The 27834-nt window shown below is 40.1% G+C and overlaps 1 protein-coding gene across 1 annotated transcript; it reads right to left on the bottom strand.

The window, feature by feature from the left end:
- PLAC8 (placenta associated 8) lies at positions 1-27834 on the bottom strand. Its single transcript, XM_066232767.1, has 5 exons — positions 27687-27834; positions 10920-11048; positions 9047-9171; positions 2280-2394; positions 1-211 (listed from the first exon to the last, which is right to left on the bottom strand). The coding sequence occupies exons 2-4, from the start codon at positions 11017-11019 to the stop codon at positions 2290-2292; spliced, it is 330 nt and encodes a 109-aa protein (XP_066088864.1). The 5' UTR covers positions 11020-11048; positions 27687-27834; the 3' UTR covers positions 1-211; positions 2280-2289.

Genomic DNA, 27834 nt, shown 5'->3' with positions numbered 1-27834 from the left:
TTGAGGAAATAAATTTTTTTTAATGGCAGTTATCTTAGAGAATAGCACTGGAAACAGATTTCTTTAAAAATAAACTGAAAGTTAAAATGCTTTGAAGCCATTTGAAACCATATGGTTAGTTGAATTAATTTCTAATATCTGAGGTGAGATAGCGCTTAACACATGCAGTATTTCATTCCAGCATTTTATTTCACCACAATGTACATTTTACCTGTAGGAACCATAAAAAAAAAAAAAAAAAAAAAAGAAAGAAAAGAATGAGTGAGTAAAAGAATTAAGATATATTGGTTTCAATTTTCTTTACATTATCTTGTTCCAAATATCAAAACTTCCACTCCATCCCTACCCTACTGCCACAATACTACATATTTAAAATCTACATCAAACAATGGCCCTTGGTTTAGAACAATCTATTAGGAAGAGTCATAATCATCAGTGACGGTTTAGATGAGTCTCCTAGGTTAGGGCCTTAGTTTGTTTTCTTACTTGAAAGTTACATTCATTTTTTCTTCTATGATATTTATTGAGTGACTACTATGTGTCAGGCACTATTGATAGTGGTTGAGTGAACCAACAGAATGCTTTGTAGATTTCCAGAATTAACTTCTGTTACCAAATGACAGTGAATCATCAAACATGCGATGGTAATCGTATCTAAAAGGCAAAGAACCTAAAACAATCTTTTTCATTGACTGGATGACTAGACGAGTCAACTGCCACATTCTAATCCCCTAAGGGCTCTTTTGGCATCAAATTCTGGGTCAAGTTGCTAACACAGGCCCTTAAAAAATCATCGCTGCTTGACAAGGGAGGTAACAAACAGTCAATGCATGGGGGGTAGGGAATTAGGAAGAAAAAAACTAATAAGAAAACTCCCTATCTTGACTTTGCTTGAAAGTGAGTTAAGTACTCCAGTTTTTGAAGGAAGTCATTTAGAACAATCAGAAGGCAAATACTAGGATACTAAAATGGTACTAAAAATGCAACCTACTGAAGCATGGTTCATGAAGAGGACATTAATTTGTGCTGCATGTGGCAAAAATAGTTTAGAAAGAGACAGATTGTATCAACGTCAACCTATCATACACATGAAGCACCATCCTGATCACTCAAAAACCTCTCAGGAGATAAGACTTTTATGGAGACTAATCATTTCCATGTGAAAACTAAACTTTGATTACAAATTGTATGGGGATTGGCCAGAAGATTGAAAGACAGGACTGAGTATAGCCATTCCCCTCTTGCCTGAGAGAAACAGGAAGAACTGAGAAGATTAAAAATGCTTTCAGGAGAGCTTAGGTAGCTGTCCAACTTTGACAATATGGCCATCAAAAAGTCAGTAATTCCTCTTCATCTTGGGGGCTTTGGGAATTTTGGATAACTGGGTGAATTGTCCATATCCAACATATAGAGACTAAAAGAGCTTCCCACCACTTTAGATTATGAATTATTATTTTAATATTATGGTATTGATACAAACATAGCAGTGGACTTGAGATCTAGGCTTAAGCAGATGCATATCCAGTCATGCACATATTTCTACTACCTTAAGTTATGGTTTGCCTAAGATGGGCATGGTAGCATAGGGCACATTTATTTGGTACATCACAAGGTCACTGTTGTTGTGGCAGACATTTTTAAAAAGTCAAAGAATTCTTTCCTATCCAACCAGGCTTAGTCTTTTCAATCCAGGGTCTGCAAAGCTGACTACTAACTGACTGGTGTAGGCTGGCAATTAAAATCAATTGCCGCCCTGGCCGGTTGGCTCAGCGGTAGAGCGTCGGTCTGGCGTGCGGGGGACCCGGGTTCGATTTCCGGCCAGGGCACATAGGAGAAGCGCCCATTTGCTTCTCCACCCCCCCCTCCTTCCTCTCTGTCTCTCTCTTCCCCTCCTGCAGCCAAGGCTCCATTGGAGCAAAGATGGCCCAGGCGCTGGGGATGGCTCCTTGGCCTCTGCCCCAGGCGCTAGAGTGGCTCTGGTCGCGGCAGAGCGACGCCCGGAGAGGCAGAGCATCGCCCCCTGGTGGACAGAGCGTCGCCCCTGGTGGGCGTGCCGGGTGGATCCCGGTGGGGCGCATGCGGGAGTCTGTCTGTCTCTCCCCGTTTCCAGCTTCAGAAAAATACAAAAAAAAAAAAAAAAAAAAAAAAAAAAAAAAATCAATTGCCTTCCATCTGTTAAGGGATATCTCCTGTACCTGTGACTGAGTACCAAGGAAATAAAAGATATCTTTGAAAATTTGTTCTGATAATCATTAATCAAAGAATTTCTACTAACGTACCGAGCATCTTTTAGAAAGCATTCATTTCTTTTCTTTTATTAATATCTCTCTTGAGTTGACAAAGGGTGCATACAGGGAAACACGCCAGCCATAGGAAATCACTGCAAATGGATCCCTGTTAGAAAACAGACAAATGAGTCAACATGTAGCCTATAAATACAGTCACACAATTCCTTGCATTTGTATAGCTTTTCTAACCTCTTTGAAACATACATTATGTCACTTGATGATCATGAGAATTCTGTGACATTATCTCCATTTTCCTGATGAGCCAGAGAAGTTAAAAGACTTGCTAAGGCCCTGGCCGGTTGGCTCAGCGGTAGAGCGTCGGTCTGGCGTGCGGGGGACCCGGGTTCGTTTTCCGGCCAGGGCACATAGGAGAAGCGCCCATTTGCTTCTCCACCCCCCCCCCCTCCTTCCTCTCTGTCTCTCTCTTCCCCTCCCGCAGCCAAGGCTCCATTGGAGCAAAGATGGCCCGGGCGTTGGGGATGGCTCCTTGGCCTCTGCCCCAGGCGCTAGAGTGGCTCTGGTCGCGGCAGAGCGACACCCTGAAGGGGCAGAGCATCGCCCCCTGGTGGGCAGAGCGTTGCCCCTGGTGGACATGCCGGGTGGATCCCGGTGGGGCGCATGCGGGAGTCTGTCTGACTGTCTCTCCCTGTTTCCAGCTTCAGAAAAATGAAAGAAAAAAAGACTTGCTAAGATCACTTAGGAAATTGGTGACAATGCTTGGTCTTTCTCTTCTCAAACCAATTCCTTTTACATAATATTACATCCTTTCAAATTATCTGCAGGTTACAATGATTGCCCGGCCTCTAGCATCTGTTGTGGAATGATTCCCTTTAAAGCCAGTTGTTTTAATGCACCAATTTTTCTATAGTTTGTGAGCAATACCAGCCCAAGCCTCATCATGTATCTCTCTAGACATTTTTATTGGCATCTTTCATGTTCTGCAAGGGAGAAAGTACAACATGAGGGAGAGATATATAATTACAGGAAAGAAAAGAAAGAAGAGAATGAATACTGTTTTGGAAAAACCATACAATGTGCTACTTTGCACAGTTCTGAAGGCCCTGTCTTTGGAAGGGTCCACTTGGGCTCTCAATGACCCTTTGGTAGAGATGCCTTTGCAGAAGGCACTGGGTGATCCAAGGGGCTCTAATCTGACAACCAGATTCTATGATGCTATGTCTTGATGGATTGAAATAATTTCAAGCCCCATTTTTTGATAGCATGAATTTTTTAAAAATGTTGAGTAAATGCAATCCCCAATTTACAGTTGTGAGCAGAGAGGGAGAGAGATAGCTGTGATAGATTCAGCTTATAAGAGTTATAAGCTCCTAAATATTGATATTATGAGTGCTCTATTTTATTTTATTTATTTTTATTTTTTTTGTGAGAGGATGGGAGACTGTGAGGCAGACTCCTGCATGCTCCCTGACTGGGATCCACCTGGCAACCCCATCTGGGGCTAATGCTTAAGTACTGAGCTATTTTTAGCACCCAAGGCTGATGCGCTCTAACGAAGCTATCCTCAGCGCCTGGGCTCACACTCAAACCAATCAATTCACTGACTGTACGAGGGGAAGGGAGAGAGAAGGTGGAGAAGTATAGCAGGAAGAAGCACATGGGCACTTCACCTATGTGCTCTGAGCAGGAATCGAATTGGGACATCCATACATCAGGCTGATGCTCTATCCACTGAGCCACTGGCCAGGGCCTGAGTGCTCTATCGTTTCAATAAAAAAATTTCATTGCAACAGTGATGTTAATTTTCTTTAATGAAGTAAGCATGTGGGAAAAAAGGTGGAAAAATGAATAACAACATTAACACTCTTCTAACGTTGTGACATAAGAAGGAGGGATGGATATGCAGCCTGGAGACAATTCAAGCCTTCCCTTTCCCCCAATAAATAATCCAAATTCCTTTAACCCTGACTCATAGTATGCGTTTCTTAGTCTTTAATTCATTATTTACTTTTCATTCTTTTTGTCTTTTTTTTTTTTTTCTTTACAGGGACAGAGAGAGTCAGAGAGAGGGATAGATAGGGACAGACAGACAGGAACGAAGATGAGAAGCATCAATCATCAGTTTTTCGTTGCAACACCTCAGTTGTTCATTGATTGCTTTCTCGTATGTGCCTTGACTGTGGGCCTTCAGCAGACCGAGTGACCCCTTGCTCGAGCCAGCGACCCTGGGTCCACGCTGGTGAGCATTTTTTATTTTGCTCAAGCCAGATGAGCCCGCGCTCAAGCTGGCAACCTCGAGGGTCTCGAACCTGGGTCCTCGGCATCCCAGTCCAACGCTCTATCCACTATGCCACAGCCTGGTCAGGCTCTTTTTATCTTTTAAGGCTTCATTAAACCAGCATTATTGAATACACATAATATGCCACTAAGAAGAAAGTAGTCTTATTTAATGGGACCTCATTACTTTTCTGTTCTGGCATGTCTGTGCCTGTCTTTTAGCTCAGGTAACTTTTAGGAGGAAAAAAATGTCTCACTACTATTTGCTGAGAAACGTAATGAAACCTATAGAAAACAAACCCAAATTCTTAGTCTGTTTCATAATATAGATAACAGAGACTACAGAGAAGAAAAAATATTCTTTTTCAAAAGGAAAGGAAGTGAACTACAAATTTACATCATGCTGAAGCTAATAAGGGATACAGATGCCTTGACCAGAATAGCTCCTCGGGAAATGGGGGTCAGAAATAAAGATTTTGCCCTGGATGGTTGGTTCAGTGGATAGAGTGTTGGCCCAGTGTATGGATGTCCCAGGTTCTATTCCCAGTCAGGGCACACAGGAGAAACAACCATCTGCTTCTCTTTTTCTTTCCCCCTTCTCTCTTTTTTCCCTTCTTACAGCCAGTGGCTTGGCTGATCTGAGTGTCAGCCTCAGGCACTGAAGATAGCTCAGTTGATTTGAGCATTGTCCCCAAACAAGGGTTGCCAGGTCCATCTTAGTCAGGGCGCATATGGGAGTCTGTCTCACTATCTCCCTTCCTCTCACTTAAAAAAAAAAAAAGAAACAGAAAGAAAAGAAAGATTCTGAATTCACCACTCTATTGGGTTAAACTGAACCAGTACTTTGCTGGTTTAAAAAAAAAAAGTCTTGTTATGAGCACTGTTGACAGAATCATTGACCAAGCAAATAAATAAATGACTTATGGTACATGGTTGACCACACATGTACTTAGGAAGGCAGGATGATAAAGGGAGAAAAACCAGACCTTTGGAGTTAGTCAGATTAAACCTGAGCCCAATTTCCAGCATTTCCATGTTCTGTGACCTTAAGCCTGACTCACGCCTGGTTTCCATATCTACGAAGAGAGATGACAATCCTGGCAGCACAGAAACTCTGGAGTAGTAAATGAGCAGATATGTCAAAGTCCTATCCCAGTGCATGGTCCTCAGTCTCCTTTATTGCTCCTTCTCTAGGGCAGGGGCTGAGCCCCTTCCTGGCCTAATGGGGTGCTGTCTTGGCTGTGTCCATGAAGGGAGGAGCAGATCAAAGAGGCTGCATCGTAGCAGCCACATGAAGATTTGCATGGATGTAAAAGGGAAACAAAGCAGAAAGCCTGCATTACACAAATTAGTCCTAGGAATTACTCATCACTGTAAAGGTCTGTCACAAGGAGGAAGAATACTATCTATAAATACACTTATTTGAAAACTCATCATTGAGTCCTGGACCTAGAAATGACTTTAGAATCATCTTGCACAGCTTCTTCAAGACAGGTGAGGGAACCAGTGCTGCCAAATGATTTACCAGAGAGTCTAAGAATTAGCTACTTGCCGAGCTGTTCCCAGAACTTTTATCTCTAGAATCCAACTAAGTGCCCCTTCTCCTATACCACTTTGGGGTCAGGGACCACTTTGAGAAGCTCCCCTCACACCCAGACATATAACTACACACACATGCCACTTGCCCTTAATTTCAGGAGGTTCGTGGTTCAGTCACGAAGTTAAGAACTGCTGTGAGGTAGGCTGCCTTGTGAGTAGCGGGTGTGAGAGCACAGGGAGTGCTGAGAAAGTCTCATGGAGAAATGAAACCAGGGCCCTGAACTCACCCCTGCCCTGAGGAAACAGCCAAGTCATTTTCTGAGGTAAGCACAAAAATAATAACAGTTATCTATTGAGTACTTACTGCTTATCAGGCTCTGTGCTAGCTTTTCCCATGCATTACCATATGTGACTTACTACACCACCACAGTGAAGGTATCATTATTATTATTATTATTATTATTATTATTTTACAGGGACAGAGAGATAAAGGGATAGATAGGGACAGACAGACAGGAACAGAGAGAGATGAGAAGCATCAATCATCAGTTTTTCACTGCAACACCTTAGTTGTTCATGAATTGCTTTCTCATATGTGCCTTGACCGTGGGGCTACAGCAGACTGAGTAACCCCTTGCTTGAGCCAGCGACCTTGGGTCCAAGCTGGTTACCTTTTTGCTCAAGCCAGATGAGCCCGTGCTCAAGCTGGCGACTTCGGGGTCTCGAACCTGGGTCCTTTGCATCCCAGTCCGATGCTCTATCCACTGTCAGGCAAGGTATCATTATTGATAGCCAAGGTTAGGAAAATTAATAATATCTTTTTCTCGTCACACGGGAACAATGAGTAGGGCAGAGGTTAAGTTTTCAGCAACAAGAATCCATCATGTCACGTCTTGATTTAAAACATTTTAGTGACTTCCCAGTTCACTCAGAGTAAAAGTTACTAGAGTCAACAAGACCCTTGCTAATGCTCTGACATCACCTCTATTCTCCACCCCTGCACACTCTAGTCCTATCCTCCACCCATTATTTCTGGAACATTTCAGGTAGATTCTTCCTCGAGGTCTTGGGTCAATCGCGTTGTGCTGCTCGGACCTTTCCCAGATCAGTTACCCTTTCATTCTTTTAGGTCTTTGCTTTCCAACCGAGGTCTTTCCTCATAACCTTATTTAAAATTAGAAGCTTTAACACCCTATTCCTCTTCCTTGCCTTGTTTTTCTCTGAAGCACTCATCACCATCCTATATATTATACTTTTGCTTATTTATATTGTAGTTATCTTCTCCCGTTAAAGTGTTAAGTTCTACCGCTGGCAACCATCATAACTGATTCAAGCAAGAATCTTCAATGGGTGTTAGAACTAGAGGGTGAAAGTTTGATGAGAAATAAGATATTTATATCTCCCTACAAGATCCTTATCCATTATAAAGAGGAAAATAGCAATTTATAGTGGAGATAGCAGACCACTGTCTTAACCAAGTAACGAAAGTTAAGATTTCCCATAATAAGATAAATTGATGCCATGTGTTCCTGATATGATGTGTGAAAAACATAGTATTGCTTCTGTGGAGTTTCTGCTAAAAAAATGTGTAACCTAAGTCTAAAATGAGGAAACATTTGATAAACTGAGCTGAGGGATAGTTTACATAATAACTGATCTGTGTTCCTTAGGAAAAAAAAAAGACAAAGACAGAAACTGTTTCTTATTGTAGGAGATGACAGAGGTATGATGACTGAACACATGTGATTGCAGGTTGATTTTATTCTCATCTAAAGAATGGTATTGGGGCCCTGTACAGTTGGCTCAGTGGTAGAGCACCGACCTGGTGTGTGGAAGTCCTGGCTTCAATCTCCAGACAAGGCACAAAGGAGAAGTGACCATCTGTTTCTCCTTCCCTCTTCCTCCCCCTTTTCTCCTTCTCTTCCTCTCCTGCAGCCATTCCTTGACTAATTCAAGTGCATCGGCTCCAGGATGAGGGTGGCTCCATGGAGCTTTCACTTCAGGCACTAAAAATAGCTCAGTTGTGAGCATCTACCCAAAATAGACAGAGCATTGATCCCAGACAGGGGTTGCTGGGTGGATCCCAGTTCGGGCGCATGCGGGACTCTGTATCACTATCTTCCCTCCTCTCACTTAAAAAGAAAGAAAGAAAGAAAGGTTGTATTGGAATCATTGATAAAGTTTAAATAAAATCTATAGACTAGCTAATAGTATTTACCAATGTTAAATTCCTGATTTTGATAATTCTTCCAAGGTTATATAAGAAAATGTCCTTGTTTTTTAAGAAATACACTGAAATGGCAGTAACACTGCATCAAGTTTGTAATCTACCCTCAAATTATTTAGAAAAAAAAATAGATGAATAAAGAGAAAAATGAAACAAGCATGGCAAAGTTTTCATATTTGGGGAATCTAGGCAAAGGGTATTTAGCAAGTCTTTGTACCATTTCCATAACTCTTCATTAAATCTGAAATTATGTTAAAAAGTCTTTAAAAATAAAAGAATGTAAACTACATGAAAACAGGGATTTGGATTTTTTTTATTCACTGATGTGTCTCTAGCATCTGCAATAGCAATTGGCATATTCTAGGTACGGCTACTTCCCAGTTGAATATAGGAACACCAGCTTATGAGTTAACAAAGTTCTAGGTGGTACTGCAGACTTGCAGGGTCCTGTCTGACCCTGAGTGAAGCCAGGAGAGATGATGGGTCCTGGGTTGGCTTCTGTTTCTCATTTATTCACCTCTAGCAACTTTTTCAAAGACATATTTTGGGGTCAATGGAAGATTTTATTACTAATCTATTTCAAAATATAGATAGCCACACTATTCCTGTAAATCACTTTAAAGTTAGGATGGTAGTGGAGAAAAGCCTAGGTCAAGGCATGAAGGTGAGGAGGGCAATCATGGAGACCCCGTCAGATGGAAGAGAAGCCCTCAGGTGTCTGGGCTCCCACCTGGCGGCGTACCCCGGGGTGACTCACCGGGATGCCGTATCGGGTTCGATACATGGTCCTTATGGCGACAGAATATCCACACAGGCAGCATTCGTTCATGTCAGCGGCAATCTGACATGAAAGGCACATAGGACAGAAAGTCCCACAGAGGCCTGAGTGAGGGTGAAACCAAACAGAGGAATTAGTCAAAGTCATCATGGTTTCTACTAAATCATATGGAAATCAAATAGATGCTCACTCAGGAAATAGTCTAATGAGCCCTCTGAGAAAACAGTGTGGTCATCTGCCTCTTTATGTCTTGCTTGTGTCTGAGAACTGGGAAAAATTTGCTTGTCACTGTATCGGGTCAGATTTAATTGTAAAAGATTTTGTCTTGCCAATCTGAGCATGCAAAAAATTATCTTTATTCCCTGCCCTTGTTTACATTTGGGTCATGTTTGCATAGGACATTTGTGGCGTCAGGATGTCTGGAAAGCCCTCTGAAAACTATAGGAAGGTTTCTGGGTCAGAAATAGGTAAGTGGAAAAATCATTAGCGCCAAAATGAGAAAAGCAATAGGGAACAGATTCTAGATGTCAGGCAGGCAGAGCGTAGAAACCAATGACAGAGATGAGGGTAGAAGCATCAGAAGTTAAGGGTTATTGGCACCAAAAGCTTAAAAAGCTTACTGCAACTTCACTTTAAAGGATCTGGATAAGGCCCTGGCCAGGTTGCTCAGTGGATAAAGCATCATTCTGGCACATCAAGGTTGTGGGTTTGATCCCTGGTCAGGGCACATACAAGAAGCAATCAGTGAGTGTGGAACTAAGTGGAACAATGAGTTGATGCTTCACTCTTTCTCTCCTTTCTCCCTCTCAAATCAGTGAAAAGTTTAAAAAAATATATATATATGTATAAGACAAAAGGGCCTTAGAAAATGGCAACAAACAGGAAACTTCTCAAAAATGCTCTGAGTAAAAGTCTATTTCGGAAGGCTCTGGGGCGGAGTTTTGATAGGGTTGTACCCTAGATTAGATAAGAAAGCTTCTGTTTTATTGATTGATTGTTTTAAGCAAAAGGCTATCTCCAATGAACTTGGAACTTCCAGGATATTTACAAAAAAAAAAGAAAAAAAAGAAAACGGAGGTTGTTTTTTAAAAGCACTGGAAGATAGTCCGTACAGAGAGTGTCTGCAACTTGCATGGCAATGGACTCTGAAAGAAGGAAAATTTTCTCACGCAAAGTGTGTTTGGCAGTGAAAAAGAACTAGAAGTCAGTAAAGCTAACAACCCACAGTGCTTCCTGAAACAAAACAGCTGCAAGAGTATCACTGAAAGACAGGAAACAGAGCTAGGAAAAGGAAGATGTAAATAGAAGACTGGAGAGACATGTCGAGAACACGTGATACTAGAGAGGTGATTGAGCTAAACAAGGATCCCAAGCTCAAGGCCAGGCAGGTAAAATAAATGAATTAAATAGGTTTCAAAAAAACCCACCAACACAAAACAGTGGATATAAATATGGCAAACTGTAGGGTGCACATGTTTCAATGGGGTTGGCTGATACTCAGCAGCAGCTGACCTCAGCTACGTGAGAATGAGGACTCACTCATCTTTCCCGATTTTCCAAATTTTCAAGAGAAGCTGGGAATCTAGATCAGAAAGCTAGGTTTTTGTGTGAAATCTGATTTGTAGATGTTTCCTACTAGATTAAAATGCATACATCAAGAAGGCTCATTCCATACAGGACAAACAAAACACTCCTGCTGGCTCAATCCACCATGGGCTTCCCGGCTTGTGACTTCTGAGTTAGAGAATTAAACATGGAACTCAATGATAGGATCAGTAAGCAGTTTGTATGATGTTAGTAATCTGCGTTATTACTAGCAGTTAAGGAGAAAGCAATTACGATGAGCACTTACAGACCCCCATGTCGCTGCAGCAGTCAAACACGCCAGTTTGCCAGTCACTGCTCATCGTGCCCCTTGCACCATATCCTGGCTGGGTAACAACAGGGTTCATTTTTAAGGATAATTTCAAGAGGTCACTGCCTGTAAAAACAAAACCAAAAAGTATTAAACACCTAACTGTAGTGGTTGGATAGACTCTAGTACCAGGTGAGAAGGCATTTCATCACACCTCTCCTGATTAAGGAAGCTCACATCCAACTAACTCAGCATAACATTTCCAGACTATTGGCGATACCTGGAAATTAAAACCGTAAAGGAAAGGGGATGAAGGTTGCTTTCTCAGGTTTTCTGGGTCCCCCCTTCCTTTTACTTATCAGCAAGATGATTTTATTTTTCTATTTTCAAGGCAATCATATTGAACACTATTTGGCATTTGAAATGGTTCTATAGAATAGCAGAGAAGCTATGGTTAAAAGGCACGAGAATGCATAGTATTTGCCTTGCCTAATCAAGTAAATTTAAACTTGTGCAGCATAAAGCACAAACTTTTAAGTTTTTGGATGGGGTATTTTTTAGTTCTGGTTGTAATGGGGTCTTATTGATTAAAATATTCTACGTAGCATATATTTTCTACTGGTTTCTGTCTAGACATTTTGTCTTTGAAAACCACTGTCCTGTTGCTAGCTAACATGTGCGGTATAACTTTATAAAATACAATAAAAACTCATTTATAGTTAATAAATATTTCTATTTTTAAAAATTTTGTGTGGGTAAGAATCACCTGAAGAACTTGTTAAGAATGACACATCCCTAGAATACTGGATTTCATAAGCCTGGAAAGGGACTGAGGAATCTGTATGTTTAATAAGTGCCTCTTAAGGGTGAGGGATTGATACACAGTGAGAGCGGTGGAGGGGGCCATAACAGTATTATTGCTACTCTGCTTTTAAATCTAAATTGCATTTTTTTTTCAATTCCCTTCCCAAACACTGATCCCTCTGAGATTTCACTGATACCCATTTTGGTACTGGGTATAGTTAGGAAGCCAGAGAGAGTGTAACAGAAATTTGAATAAGGAGAAATTGAGAACTCATTGTGTGGGAATTTCTAGTAGTAAAATAAAAGACTGAAAACTACTGACACACTTACACAGCCCCAGAAAGGCAGATGTTACCCAAAGAGGAAGTGATAGTATTTTGTTGTTGTTAAAACTCTTGCTTTTTATTTATTTATTTATTTAAAAGATTTTACTTACTGATTTTATGGGAAAGGGGGGAGGTGGATGAGAAGCATCAACTCATGGTTGTTTCACTTTAGCTGTCCATTGTTTGCTTGGCATATGTGCTTTGACTGGGAGAGCCCTGGATTTCAAACTGGCGACCTTAGCATTCCAAGTTGACGCTCTATCTACTGAGCCACCAAGGCTCAGACAAGGAAGTGGTAGTATTTAATTTCAGTTAAAACAAATATGTATAGGCCTGACCTGTGGTGGCGCAGTGGATAAGGCATCGACCTGAAAATGCTGAGGTTGCCGGTTCGAAACCCTGGGCTTCCCTGGTCAAGGCACATATGGGAGTTGATGCTTCCAGCTCCTCCCCTCGTCTCTCTCTGTCTCTCCTCTCTCTCTCTCTCTGTCTCTCCCTCTCCTCTCTAAAATGAATAAATTAAAAAATAATAAAAAAAAATTAAAAAAAAGAATGTTTAAAAAAAAAAAAAAATGACAAGGGGAATGCCTGACCACATTGGAAAAAGAAAAATCCCGTTTCGTAGAGAAAGTTGTCATTTAAAAAAAAAACAAAAAAAACAAAAAAAAAACCAAAACAAAAAAACAAACAAACAAATATGTATAGCCTGACCAGGTGGTGGCACAGTGGATAGAGCGTTGGACTGGGATGCAGAGGACCCCAGTTCAAGACCCCGAGGTCGCCAGCTTGACTGCAGGCTCATCTGGTTTGAGGAAAAAGCCCACCATCTTGAACCCAAGGTCGCTGGCTCCAGCAAGGGGTTACTCGGTCTGCTGAAGGTCCGCGGTCAAGGCACATATGAGAAAGCAATCAATGAACAACTAAGGTGTTGCAACGCACAATGAAAAACTAATGATTGATGCTTCTCATCTCTCTCTGTTCCTGTCTGTCTGTCCCTGTCTATCCCTCTCTCTGACTCACTCTCTGTCTCTGTAATAAAAAACAAAAACAAAAACAAAACAAGTATGTATTGAGAATCTCTTTGGCCTGCCTGAGGAGAGGTAAGGGAAGTGTCTGACCCAAGGTGGAGAAGTTTCAAGCATATGCTCTGGGAATGCATATATATTTATATTTGGTTGTTGTTGATTTGTTTTCCAAACTAGCAAAACTAGAATTATCATCCAGTTCTGGAGAAGGTGGAAGTATGATTAAGGTCATGGGATTCTGCTGGGTACAGAAAGTAGAATATTCTAGGTGTGGATATAGTGCAAGAGTGCAAGGAAATGCCCAGGGAAACGAAAGATTGGGAAATGCATGAAGAATAGTAGAGACACGATCTTTTTGGGGCAGGAGGTAGGGTTGATGTGTAGAGAGAGCACTGTGTAGCCAGGTGCCCATCAACAGTTCTTTCCTGTACCCACAGCAGACACTGCTAACTGATCCCAGAATGTAGAAGCTATTTCCACTGGATGCACCTTAGAATCCTAGACCATTGCAATTCCTGATTGGAGTTCAGTGGGAAGAAGAATAAAGTCTCTGGAGTTCTGTAGGACTGCATTCAACCCCCAGTTTTCCCACTCTGCCACTTTGGACATGTCTTATTTTCTGACACTGTACTGGATGTTACCATTTGATCAGAGTTGGTACATGATGTGGATTTAATCTGCTATAAGAGAAATAGATATAGATAAGAGTAAATTATATAGGCAATGTTTTGTTTAAGTCTGACTGTTAGGAATATAGCTCCAACTCAAGTTTGAATTATTCATTACTTTAAACAAATATACTGAGAAAATCAGTCTAGTTAAAATATACATAGTTGCTGCTTTGCACATGTATGTGTGTGAGTGTGTGTATGTGTACCATTAAAGAAAAATTTACCAGTATGGCTATATTTTTAAAAGAAAAAAAAAAATTACTTCTTTAATAAAAACAAATCTTTAGAGAAAAAAAATTTAGTAGAGCCAATCACAGTCAATTTAGCCAATATATCAAAATGAAAAACCATGCTAAGGATCTTTTCAAGAGAACTTGGAGCTGAAAATTACATCGGGGCAAAGGTTGTATCTTAAATATTCTTCTAGGGCTTCATACCTTTCATAACTGTTTGTACTGCTCTGGACACATATACTTGTTGTGCTGAGTAGTTTGGAGTAAGGATAAAATTTGTTGGTTTGATGTAAAAAAAAAAATACCAGTGAGTAAGTTTTGGGAATCAGAGGTTCTGATATAAATCCAGCAATGGGCATATGCTTCAATTGTCATATAAGCAAATCACATCTATCATAGTATGTACTGTGTACATATTTTTCTTTTCTTTTCAGAGACAGGGAGAGTCAGAGAGAGGGATAAATAGAAACAGACAGACAGGAACGGAGAGAGATGAGAAGCATCAATCATCAGTTTTTCGTTGTGGCACTTAGGTTGTTCATTGATTGCTTTCTCATATGGGGCTTCAGCAGACCGAGTAACCCCTTGCTCAAGTCAGCGACCTTGGGTCCAAGCTGGTGAGCTTTTTGCTGAAACCAGATGAGCCTGTGCTCAAGCTGGCAACCTTGGGGTCTTGAACCTTGGGTCCTCCGCATCCCAGTCTGACGCTCTATCCACTGCACCACCGCCTGATTAGGCTGTACTGTGTACATCTTAATTCAATTAATTCAGTTCCAAATCTAACCCAGAAGCCCATGCACATGCTTATAAATCCTTAAATTCCCTTTCTTAAAGTAAAATGTTTAGAAGTATATTATAAACACATACTGCAGTGTATGTGTGTACATATGTGTTTATTTATAGATTTTGCACTTCTATATATCATGGATTAATCTATACTGAGATGCAACTGAGATCAGTGGTTCTTAAATTATAATGTGCACAGGGCCCACCTACGTATCCTTTTAGAATGTAGATCCTGATTCAGTAGGTCCCGAATGCATCCTGAGATTTGCAGTAACAAGTTCTCAGGTAGTGCCAATGCTGTAGGTGTTTGGCCCACACTCTGACTAACCAGAGTGTAGATTATAATTAGGAACCATAGAGACAAACAAACCCAGGTTTAAATCTATTTTCTCTCTGTGTGTGCCCTTGGACAAGTATACTAACTTCTTTGAGCCTCGGTTCTGACATTTTAAAAATAAATATAATATGACTTTTCTCATTGGATTGTTGTATTTATGTATTGAGATTATGTCAATAGACTATGTCAATTAAGCATTGTGTTTCCTATAATATGCCAATGACCTGACATATGCACCCTTGTGTCTATTTTAAATTAAGTGTTGCTAAGTAGCAGGGCCTATGCCTGATTTAATGGTATGAAAATGTGCCTGAGAGCACAGCACCCAGAAGGCAAATGAAAGTGTGGGGATAAGATGGCCACTGCCGTACGAATCAGAAGGCTTGGATTTTAGTCATTGCTTGTGTTTGGGAGGCTCAAATAAGATCACGTATGTGAAGACACTTTAAAACTGCAAATCACCATATGCACGAGAGAAAGTCTAAATGCCAGTGACAGTTAATGGAAAAAACCTGAGCGTGATATGTTTGCCAGTGTGACAATGGCTTACTCTTGTACAGAACATTGTACTTTTCAAAGCATTTTCATATTTGATCTCCAGTTTATATTGATCTCTATTTAATATTCACAGCACACCAGAGCACTCAGGAAATTAAGGCTGATAAGTCCTTTTTTAAAAATTAATTTGTTAATTTTTCTTTTTTTTACTGCTGACAAAAGGTTAAGTGTCAACGGCAGGGAAAAAATCATTATTGTTAGTTCAACCTTTTTAATGTATAGATGAGACAATAAGGCTTGTCTCAAAGATTGAGTATGGCCCCTCATACTCTTCCTAGTTGCCTAGTTTCTGTGCCTCAGTTTCCTTAGCTGTGAAATAGGTATTAACAGTACCTTGCTTATAACGTTGTCAGAAGGATGAAATGAGTTAATGTTTGAAAAGCCCTGGTATAGGGTGCTTTATGAATATTAGTTAAGTATAAAAGAGTCCTTGGCCCCAGAGGGAAACAAATACTATCCCTCGGTTCACCGTTTCATCTTTTATACTCCAAGATACTGTGATATGTGGGTAGTTCTTCTAGAAGGCTACAGAAGAAAAGGAACGAAACAGACAATAAGTCACATGCCCAAAGCGACAGAGTGGCTGGGCTGGGACTTGAATTCAGTTCTGTGTGACTCCAAAGCCTGTATTCTTCTCTCCGCTGAGCTTCGTCAATCAGGAATTACAATTCTTTGCCTGCTGAAATGCACAAGCCCTGTTCAGGAATAAAAGGTAAGCGCTTTGCTGGAGTGTTCCTTCTTAGGGAAATTTTGGAACTGAAGAAAACTAGACAGTTTGTGACTAACTTTGCCTTCTTTTTATGCATTTATTTATGTGTTTATGCATGTGTGTACGTATTATTTTTAACAGCCTGGGACCAGTCACTCAGAAACTTGCCCTAGAATCTGCACAATACAGGTTAGATTACTGATTCTCAATCGGAGTTCATTTTAACTTCCGGGGGACATTTGGCCATGTCTGGAGACATTTTTAGTTGTCATAACTGGGGGTGAGGTGTTATTGTGATCTAGTGGGTAAGAGGCCAGGCATTCTTGCAAAGCACAGAACAGCCCCCACAGTGAAGAACTTTCTAGCCCTAAATGTCAACAGTGCTGAGGTAAGAGACAATGTTTTAGAGTAGTGGTTTTTAAGTGCCGGTCCAAAGAAGATTATAGACCCAATGATTATAAACTCTGTAATCTTCAAACAATATCAGGATGGTTATCTTATCAGGAAACTCTTTTTCAGACCAGCAGAAAGTTTCTGGCAGAGTGACAGTGGTCTGTGGACTGGAGGTTGAAAGCCACTGGTTTAGAGAACACAAACAGCACCATAAAATGTCAGTATCAGTATCTAAGTCAGTTTCCCAGCAGATACCTAAGTCCTGTCTGCAGTAGAAGTGACAAGCAGTTCCGTTAAGGAATGAAAATGAACACATTGTTTCTTAGTCCAGAAATGTTCAAAATGCAAGCACTAGAACTCAGGAATTATTACATGACTCCAATATCCCTATGGATCTATTCACACCTTGTTCTGAAATTCCTTTTCTGTGTGGCAAGTCCTGCTTGGTCCACCCCCAACTCCAAACCTGCCTCTTTTCCTTCTGCTTATTGTTCCCACATTGATCTATGCAGTTCTACTACTTTGAACCTATCCATTTCTACTATTTTTTCTTTTTAAGTATACTTTTAATTGAAGTGTAATATATGTATACACAGTAAAGTACAGAAATCATAAGCATGTTGATGAACTTTCACACAGTGAACAATTCTTGTAACCACAACCTGATTCAAGAACTAGGACATTACCAGCACCCCAGAACCCCTCCTTACCTCTCAGGGAGCCTAACACTCTATCCAAAGGCAATCTCTGCCCTGTCTTCTAACACCAGAGGCTCATTTTGCCTGTGTTTTGGTGTGCCTGCCTTTTTTTGTTCAAAATCATGATTGTGGGATTCAACCATGTTGGATGTAGCAATAATTCATTCATCCTTTTTTTCTTCTTTTTTTTAGCAAGAGAGAAAGAGAGAGGGAGAAGGAGAGACAAGGACAGACACACAGGAAGGTAGAGAGATGAGAAGCATCAATTCTTAGTTGTAGCACATTCAAGCCGGTAACCTCAGGGTTTTGAACTTGGGTCTTCTGCATCCCAGGCCAACACTCTATCCACTGCGCCATCACCTGGTCAGGCAGCAATAATTCATTCATTCTTATTGCCGTATAATATTCTATTATATAGATATACTACAATTTATTTATCCATTCTACCCTTGTATTGCTTCTAGTTTGGACTATTTCAAATAGTATAGTGCTATCATGAATATTCTTATACATAACTTCAGGTGGACCATGTATGTATTTGTTATATCTATACTTAGGGGTAGAATTGCTAGTTCCCAGGGTTAGTAGATAGTGCTAAACAGTATTCTGATGTGGTGGTACCAATTTACACTCCCTTCAGTAACGTATGAGAGTTTCAATTGCACCAAATCCTTACCAATACTTGGTAATGCCAATATCTTTTTTTCTACCCATAGGTTGCTAAAGAAACTGGAGAGCAAAAAACTAGGTTTAAGACTAAGGAAAACAGAAATGATGATTAAATATTAAATAGAGTTGCCACATTTGAGAAAAATAAATACAAGACATTCAGTTAAATTTGAATAAGTATGTCTCATGCAAAATGTTAGACATACTTATATTAAAATTTTTTTGTTCTTATTTGAAATTCAAATTTCACGGGACATTGTGTATTTTATCTGGAGGGAGTGCCGTTAGTGGTAGATACCAGTGTGGGAACAAGCAGATAACTGCTGCCTATGTTTACAGGAATGGGAAGTGGTGGGGAGAAGGCCAACCCAGAGCAGGTCCCTGTGCTGGTGCAGGAAGCTCTCACTCCTCCAGTGATCAGAGTCCAAAGAACCCAAATGTCAGCAATGGTTGATTTCTATCTAAATTACTGTAAGAGTATTTCCCCTGGGAACACACAATTGTTTATTCCTGGATAAAGGAAGGAAAACTGAAATTTTTTGAGCCCTTTCTCCTGCCAGTTTTCATGCTAACAGATTCTAGTCTCAATCTTTTCTGCTATGGTGAAATCCCATACTTGGAGAAGTCAGGTAGCTCATCCAGGTTCAAAGCTAGGCGAGCTAAAGCCCACGTCCATGCTCTTTCACTCTGCCAAATCTCATGGCGTTTTGGAAGGAGTTTTAAACTGCTATCACTTGCTCTGGGCATGCCAGGCCTCTTAATTCCCTCAATTTTCATCTTTTCCTTTCTTTCTTTCTTTCTTTCTTTCTTTCTTTCTTTCTTTCTTTCTTTCTTTCTTTCTTTTTTCTCTTTCTTTCTTTCTTTCTTTCTTTCTTTCTTTCTTTCTTTCTTTCTTTCTTTCTGTGATTTTATAAAGAGGAATGGAGAGAGCAGGAAGGAGACTGGAACATGTGTTCCTGTATGTGCCCTGACTGGGGATCGAACAGGCAACTTCTGTGCTTCAGGACAATACTCTAACCAACTGAGCTATCTGGTCAGGGCAAGTCCATCACCTACTTTCTTCTCTGTTCATATCCTCTGACTTTCAGCTTCCTACAAAATAATTCCATGGGTTATATGCAACCCATTTCTGAAACAAGAAGATAAAATATATAGCCAATTGAGTAGGTTGTATATATGTAGATGTGAGCTAAATTAACTTCATCTCTATGTCCCGGATTTTATTTCATTTTTAAGTTTCATGCTGTCTCCTTTGACCAACTTCACTGTCTTGAGCAAGCATATCAGAGCTCCCTAGTTGATCATTATCTGTACCCAAAAATATTTTTGTTAGTAATGGCAATGGAGATAAATATCAAACTGAGAATAGGTTTGATTATAAACAATCAAGACCACTAGGCGGTTGGGCCCAGGAACTACTGTATTCTTTGTCCCTTTGTCTTGTCAATCATTAGTACCTGAGTTATACCATAAAAAAAGTACTGTAACAGAAATCTGTAGAGAAGAAGAATCTGGGAAGACAGCTGAATTGCCTTTTCTGCTCCAACCCAAAATTTCCGCAAGTAAATGAATGACCCTGTAATAAATTGTTTTATGTAGTCCGTGGAGTTGACTGCTTTGTTTGTTGGTCTTAAGATACCTTCTTGTTACTTCTTGTTATGGCAACCATGCACCTTTGCCCCACTGTCAGACAGTAGGCCCTGCTTTTTTTTTTTAGCCACTTTGAGCTTCTTCTCTAGCACCCCAAATCCCACTTCAGGCCTGTCTTTTAGTCCTGGGTCTGAGTAGGCATCTGTAGCAGCCAGCTGTCTACCGCCTCCCCGGCTTCCTAGCTTAGCGCCTTTGGATCTCTACGGAAATCTGCAGTCTCTGCATCATGCTCAGGCCCCGCCTCGTTATGATGTAGACCAGAAAATGCCATCCCAAAATATACCTCTTTGGTGTAAGGGTTATTTTGAGAAACAGTAGGTGCAGCAGGAACTCTGAAAACAGAGTGGAAGTTACCTTTCAAGGGAAATTTACACTTACAGAAGCAACCTTCCTTTGTCAGGGAGTCTCTCTCAGTAGTGCCAGGAAGAGAAGGATGACTCTAAATCTCAAGAAACTCTTGCCTGACCTGTGGTGGTGCAGTGGATAAAACATTGACCTGGAATGCTGAGGTCACCAGTTCAATACCCTGGACTTGCCTGGTCAAGGCACATATGGGAGTTGATGCTTCTTGCTCCTCCCTCCTTCTCTCTTTTCTCTCTAAAAGTGAATAAATAAAATCTTTAAAAAAAAAAAAAGAAACTCTTAGGATGGAGAAGGTGCCGGCTGAAAACTGTGTAGCAAACCTTACTCTTGCGTCCCTGTCACCTCCCCCACACCTTCTCTCTTTTGCCTGAAGATGGTATTTAAGCGTGAATTCTAAGCTATCTCTGATAGTCATTTCCCTGGGTATCTATATGAGATTTACATGTTAATAAACTTTTGTTTGTTTTCCCTGTTTTACTCTGTCTTTGGTTACGGGGCGGGCGGAGATGGGGGGTGCTCAGACAAGATCTTAGAAAAGTAGAGGGAAAACTGTTTGTCCTCTCCTGCAATGTCATTTCTGAAATTCTATGAAAACGCTTATGCATAATAAAATTAAAACATGATTATGCATAACTGAGGATATGGCATTTCCTAATTTAAGTGAAATGATTTCTATAAACATAATGCCACTCCAAAAACATTTTTCCTCATGTTAAAAATTGTGCTCAGGGCTGCCAATGCTTAAATGAAAAGCTCCCTTAGTAGTATTTGTGCTGCTGACAGTGCGAGACTGAGGATTTTTCTGATACCTGAAAAGTCCAGTAATCCTTTCATCAAGAAAGTAAAGGGGACTTGGTTTACTGAAGTGTTTAATTTGAGTAAGAGTAGGGATGAACAACATAAGATAAACTGGGTCCTTTCATCTCTCCACTGTCATTTTACTATCACTAACGTCTCTGGTGACCTAATTCATTAAGCTTCCCTACTTTTATGAAGTGTTCAGCTGGTGTCAGGCATGCATGGTTCTATGGGAAAACTACACGTTCACATCCAAACCCTCTAGGCCTGACCTCGGAAGCGCCTTACAACATGACCCACTCTATTTTTCTAGTCCTTTTATTACCATTTTGTTTCCTCATTTGTCAGACCAGATTCCTCGCCACTCTGCAGGCATTCCTTCTACACTGTTCTGCTGTGAGTTACTGCCTCCTGTTTCCCTTTTAACCTGTTAATATCCCGTCTCAAATGCCACCTTCTCCCCGAAGCCATTCCTAATCCTACAAATTGGATTTGCCTCTCTCCCTCCTCCGAACTGGCTCATCACTTTTATGATGTAGTGGAAAGCCCCTTGCTCTTGAGGTTAGGACACTGGGCTCTAACTATAGCATTGATACTTGGCTACTTCTGTTTCTTTTCTCTAAATGACAACGAAAGTATCTTACCTTCCTTCTTCCCAGGGTTACTGAGAAAGCTACTAGAAGCTAAACAGTCATGGGCTGCTTAATGATGGGAATACGTTCTGGGAAATGCATCATTAGGAGATTTTATTGAACAACATAGAGTGTACCGACACAAACCTAGCTGATAAAGCCTACTACACACTTAGGATCTATGGGTCAGCCTATTGTTGCCAGGCTACACACCTGCACAGCATGTCACTGTACAAAAACAAGACGTTAAATCAAGTAGGAGAGAAAATGATGTGATGAAGATACATAGTAAACACAAGCTGTATGAGGCTGCTGGCAAAAACAGCACACCGTGTTACAGTAAACTTCTGTTTTATAAATAGAAAGAGTACACTCTAAAATGATAAAAGTATGGCATGGAAAATAATATACAAACCAGTAACACAGTCACTTATCATCGTTATCAACCAAGTATTATGGACTGTACATAACTGTATGTGCTACAGTTCTGTACGGCTAGCGGCACACGAGGTTTGTTTACACCAGCATCACCGTGAGCACGCGAGTAATGTGTTCTGCTACAATTTTAAACAACATATGAGGCAACAGAAAAATGTCAGCTTCGTTATAATTTTATGAGACCACTGTCATATATACGGTCCATCATTGGCCCAAATATTATGTGGTATATGACTAACTTCAGATATGAGATTTAGATATGTGCATTCTAAGCACTTAAATTTTTTTGTTCTTTTTGATGTGTTGGTTGTTTTTTTTCCCTGGAGGCAATTTACTGGGCTTCATCCTCTTTGTGTCCTGCAGAGACAGTGACCTATGCATAGCCTAGCACTTGATAAGGTCTAGGACATGCTACCCTAAAATGTAGCACCTTGGCACGTTGAATATCTTAAACTGAAGAAGTCTGAGAAAAAAGCAGAGAAAGGAAAGTCATTCTGACCTCCCTCTCCTCATCCTTCCTCCTTAGAAGTAAGAGATAAATCTGTCCTCTGAAAGGTACTTCCGTGAACTAAGAAGAAGGGAGGTATTCTTATCACTAGAGACAGGAAATTCAGGGCTGACATTAAGCAAATTATGTTATTTCCCTGCCATTTAGTACCCTTTGGACAACTCCCTTGTCTTGTCAATTCTTCACAAATTTATTGTTTCTTTGTCTAAAAGGTATAAAGGCTTCCTGCCCTGCCCTTCATTTCCTTGGGTCTTTCATTCTCTTATGAAGGTTCCTGTGTACACGTAAAAATTCCATACAATTTGTATGCTTTTCTTTTGTTAATTTGTCTTTGTCAGTTTAATTTCCAGACCCAGCCAGGGACTTTAAGAGGGTGGAGGAAAACTTCTTTTCTTACATGCTTAATCCCAGTTTATTCATTCATTTATACCAGTGATTTTTTAATCAGAGGTGATTTTCCCCCCAGAGGACATCTGGTAATGTCTGGTGACATTTTGGTTGTCTCAACTTGAAGTAGAAGGTGGGAGGGAGAACTGCTATTGGCAATTAGTACAAATATTGATCGACTTACGACTTATGCAACTTACAACCATTCAACCTTTTTTTTTTTTTTTTTTTTTTTTTTTTTTACAGAGACAGCGAGAGGGATAGACAGGGACAGACAGACAGGAACGGAGAGATGAGAAGCATCAATCATTAGTTTTTCATTGTGCATTGCGACGCCTTAGTTGTTCATTGACTGCTTTCTCCTATGTGCCTTGACCGCGGGCCTTCAGCAGACCAAGTAACCCCTTGCTCGAGCCAGTGACCTTGGGTCCAAGCTGGTGAGCTTTTGCTCAAACCAGATGAGCCCATGCTCAAGCTGGCAACCTCGGGATCTCGAACCTGGGTCCTTGGCATCCCAGTCCAATGCTCTATCCACTGCACTACCGCCTGGTTAGGCACGACCATTCGACTTTATGACCACAATCACTAGCCACCACTGCTCTGCGTCTGGCAGCACAAGCATTGCCCAGCTGGGTGTAGGACAGTGCAGACCAGCTTCCGGCAGCACTACCATCTCCACGTGCACCATTTCAACTGTTATCCCAGACTCGGTACAGCAATTTGTGTTTTATGTCTTGGATATTTTTCATCAAACCCCTTCCAAGATGTCTACCAAGAGGAAATTGTCTTTGCAAATATTAAACCAGTTGTACTGGTAATGCAGTGTTTTACTTAAACCTGATGAATGTAAAAATAAGAAACCAAATGGTGTAAAGATGATACAAATGGCATAAAATGAACAAAGAAAATTATGATATATAACAATAATGAAAGAAAATTATGATAAAATATGACTTAAAGATTTTTATAACATCATTTCACAGTACTGTACATATAGCCTACTCAACTTATGACTAAATCGTGTTACAACTGGTCTGTCGAAACCAATCGTGGTTGTAAGTCAAGCACTAGCTGTAGGTAGAGACCAAGGATGCCTCCTCTCTCTCTCCCCGTTTGCCTCCCTACTCCTCCCCCTCACTCCCCCTCTCCTACCTGCCCATTCTTGCCAATAAGGAATTATTCAGGCCAACAGTGTCAAGGTTGAGAAACTCTGATTTATACCGTTATCTTATTAAGAAGAGTTGAGCAGTTTACAAATTTACATAGACAATAACAAGATACAAAATGAAAAATGAAGAAATCAGATACAGGAGAAAAAAAGCCTGAGGCAAATTCTGTGCATGCCTTAAGGTTCCTGTACAGTGCTAGACATTGGTTGCAAACTAGACTCTGAACTTCCTACCAGGCAAAGTGAAGAGATTTAATTAAGAGATTGACCACTTCCATAAAATAAAAACAAGTTGAGACTCAGTAAATTCCTTATCAAGGCACTCATAAAGGAGATGATATATGATATGAAGTGGTCAAGGACTTTAACAATTTCTGTGCAATAAACAGAAAAGTGGTTTTCCTGAGCTTATTTCTTAATATAAGGTTAAAACACAAGGTTGGGGTAGAATTCCTGAAAGCAATATATGAGAAGTGAAAATGGTCTCCTCTAAATACTAACCTCTTTAATAACCTGGGATGATTCAAGATTAAAAATCAGATTATTTTGATTATTCAGAGAAACATATGGATGCATATTCTTTGACAATCCTCCATGAATAGTGTTTTTGCCAGCTGGGGTTTGATAAGAATTGGACAGCTGTGAGGCTGAATTAGAAGCCTTTGGCAAGAACCTGAGCTCAGATTCCCAACCAGGGTTGCTTACTGTATATAGCAACAGGTATGCAGAGGAAAAGACACATAAGTCAAATACATTGTTATAAAAATTAAAAGATGCAACCAGAACAACACAGCTGAACAGAAGACCACCTTAGTAGCATGGAGGTGAGCTAATCAATAGCTATCTTAATTCAACATGGAGATAAGCTAAAGCAAACTTGCAGGAAAGCCTTTGTTTTCCTGAGAAAACAGTTCTAAAACTGATTTAGCAGGTGACCAGTGGGGACATTTACAGAAAATAAATAGCCAACCCAGGCTACAATTGCTATTTAAATGGTCCATTTAAAACAAACTGACACTGCTTTGCTAAGCAGTACACTTTGTGTAACACTATGAATTATATGTGACTAATCAAAGTCCTGGACTTCCAAGCCACAGAGACTGGAAAACTTTTATGTTGAGAGTTAACAAAACCCACCCACTGTGACAAAAAAAGAATTCAGTGAAACCCTGCGGAGGCTAATTTTAAGTAACCTAAATTACTAGTCAACAGAGATAAAAGAACTGAAACCTTAGATAACTTTGTGAGTTCACTTTTTAAAAATGCCAACCACTTGGCTCTATTTGGATTCTGATCCATTGGTCTGAATGGAAGAGATTAGTGGCCTTTGAATTGATATTTTAATGCTTCCTTGGAGATTATAAGGTGCACTGAGGATTGAGAATCACTGTAGTAAAGGATGTCTATTCAGAATGATGATTTGAGTTTTGAAATAGTGGAACTTAAGTCTTTTATACAAAAGTAGTTTCCTCATCTACTTACATTTTCACCCCACACATGTATAATTTAAAAAATTTAGCCAACATAACATGATCAATGAAGACAATCTAAAAAATAATCACAAAAATATCAAAAGAAAAAACTTCTAGTAAATCCACCATACAAACCAAACCACTACTGAAACTTCTGCTGTATATGACCTTCCATTCGATCTAATAAAAAAAATACTTTGTGACAGGACCACTTTTTCATGAGGATACTCCCAAATGTGGCAATAAAACCATTTCTCTTATAGTGTAGAGGAGGCTGCTTCTCTTGTTTGTTATAATTGGGGAACAAGCATTCACCTCTTTAAAAAAAAAAAAGGTATCCGATCACTGTGCTTCAGCTAACAATTATGATCTGGTTAGTTGAGACCTCTACCATGACTTGAGTTGGTGTAAAGGAGAAGAAAGAGTCTTTCTTTCTAAGAACATTTAATTTGTGTTCTTCTAGCTCATCTTACAATTTATTTCTGTCTGTAGAATTAAAGGTTGAAATATCATCTTACAATTTATTTCTGTCTGTAGAATTAAAGGTTGAAATATCATTGATTGAGTGAATGAATCTTTTGAACTCCCTTTAAAGTACCGATTTGTATGCAGATATACTGAAAACACTCAACTAAAATCATATTCCTCACATAAGCAATTATATATTTCTGCAGACTCAAATCTGTTTCTTCACATCTTTCTTGGAACTCTTTTGTCTCAAATAGCAGTTCAGCAGAGGAACGCCAAAAGGTATCACCAACTCTTGAACTTGCAGAGGGCTTGACTCTATCCATACTTAGCATATCTGCTATCTGGTCATATAGATAGGCATTGCAGACCTGCAAATGTTCAGATGCAATATCTTGGCTAAAAAACCAAAAGACCTATAAAGTATAGCACCGTGTTTTAAATCTTGCAGTAAGTCAAATCTGAATGGGAATTACCTGTCCTTTGAATCATGTAGGCTGAAGAGCACTTACCTAGTGAGTCAATACAGCTAGTGACTGCATCCACTTTGCTACAAAACATCTCAAAAGGACTTGATATTTACTTATTTATTCATTTGGTAAACAGTCAAGTTTGTTGGATGATTTTAAAGTTTCTTTTATAATGTGGAGGAAAAAGTCCCTTCTATTCCGGTCCTCCAAATTGTACTGGTGATGAAAGTAATGGAGTTAAGATAGTGCTGATCTTTAACCATACTATCATCAAAATTTTCAGAATGTTGCCTGACTGGTAGTGGTGTAATAGATAGAGCATCAACCTGGGATGCTGAAAACCCAGGTTCAAAACCCCGAGGTTGCCGGCTTGAGCACAGGATCATAGACGTGACCTCATGGTCGCTGGCTTAAGCCCAAAGGTTATTGGTTTAGGCCCAAGGTTGCTGCTTGAGCAAGGGTCACTGGCTCCATTGAAATCTACCTTTAACCCCTACCCCTGTCAAGGCATGTATGTATGAGAAACAATCAATGAACAAATAAAGTGCTGCAACCAATGGGTTGGTACTCCTCATCTCTCTCCCTTCCTGTCTGTCTGTCTGTCTCCCTTAGGAAAAAAAAAAGTGAAAAGAAGGTTTTTTTCTGTTTAATAAAAAAAGAACATTTTTTTCTTCTTAAAAAAATGTATCTGCCTGGCCTGTGGTGGTGCTGTGGAAAAGGTGCCGACCTGGAACACTGAGGTCTCTGGCTCGAAACCCTGGGCTTGCCTGGTCAAGGCACATACAACAAGCAACAAGCAAGCAGTGAACAGCTAAAGTAAAGCAACTATGAGTTTTGATACTTCTCGCTCCCTCCCCAACCCACTGTAAAATCTATAAATAAAATCTTTTTAAAAAACTGTTATCTTCTAGTGGCACATTTTAAAGAAAAAAAGTCATGATATTCACAGACTTAAGAATCACTACTGCCAAACTGAATTTAAAAGACAATTGCATGTGGCAGACGTGTGGATATTTAAAAGTTTATCCTAGGTTAACATCTATTTCATTTGCCTTAGTTTATGTTAGTTACACTGTAGGGTTTTATTAGCTCTATAGTTTATTATTTCTTTAATCACATTTTCTCTTTTGAAAGAGTGTAGGAGAGAAAGACAAAAGATTTGTAAAATGGAAAAGGCATTCTGAATCGCAAAAATACTTACCACACAAAGGTTAACTGCAGAGGACAGCAGCCCAGGGCAACCAGCGGCAGGCTCAGGAGTACAACTGCTGTGCTGCTTCAGCCTCCGGTTGTAATCACCAAGGGTGGGGTCAGGGGTGGGGAAGTTAGGAGGTGGGACTGGAGGAAAG

The sequence above is a fragment of the Saccopteryx bilineata genome, chromosome 5 (assembly GCF_036850765.1).
Source record: "Saccopteryx bilineata isolate mSacBil1 chromosome 5, mSacBil1_pri_phased_curated, whole genome shotgun sequence".
Taxonomy (NCBI): domain Eukaryota; kingdom Metazoa; phylum Chordata; class Mammalia; order Chiroptera; family Emballonuridae; genus Saccopteryx; species Saccopteryx bilineata.
Note: the sequence above shows the minus strand (reverse complement) of the source record. Positions and strands in the feature narration are given on the sequence as shown.

Bases quoted from the DNA above. Each gene is read 5' to 3' on its own strand.
- PLAC8 (XM_066232767.1), bottom strand. From the start codon at position 11,019: ATGAACCCTGTTGTTACCCAGCCAGGATATGGTGCAAGGGGCACGATG. The intron at 9,172-10,919 runs GTAAGTGCTCAT...ACCCTCACTCAG, and splicing joins CTGCAGCGACATGGGGGTCT to GCCTCTGTGGGACTTTCTGT. The intron at 2,395-9,046 runs GTGAGTCACCCC...GTTTTCTAACAG, and splicing joins GAACCCGATACGGCATCCCG to GGATCCATTTGCAGTGATTT.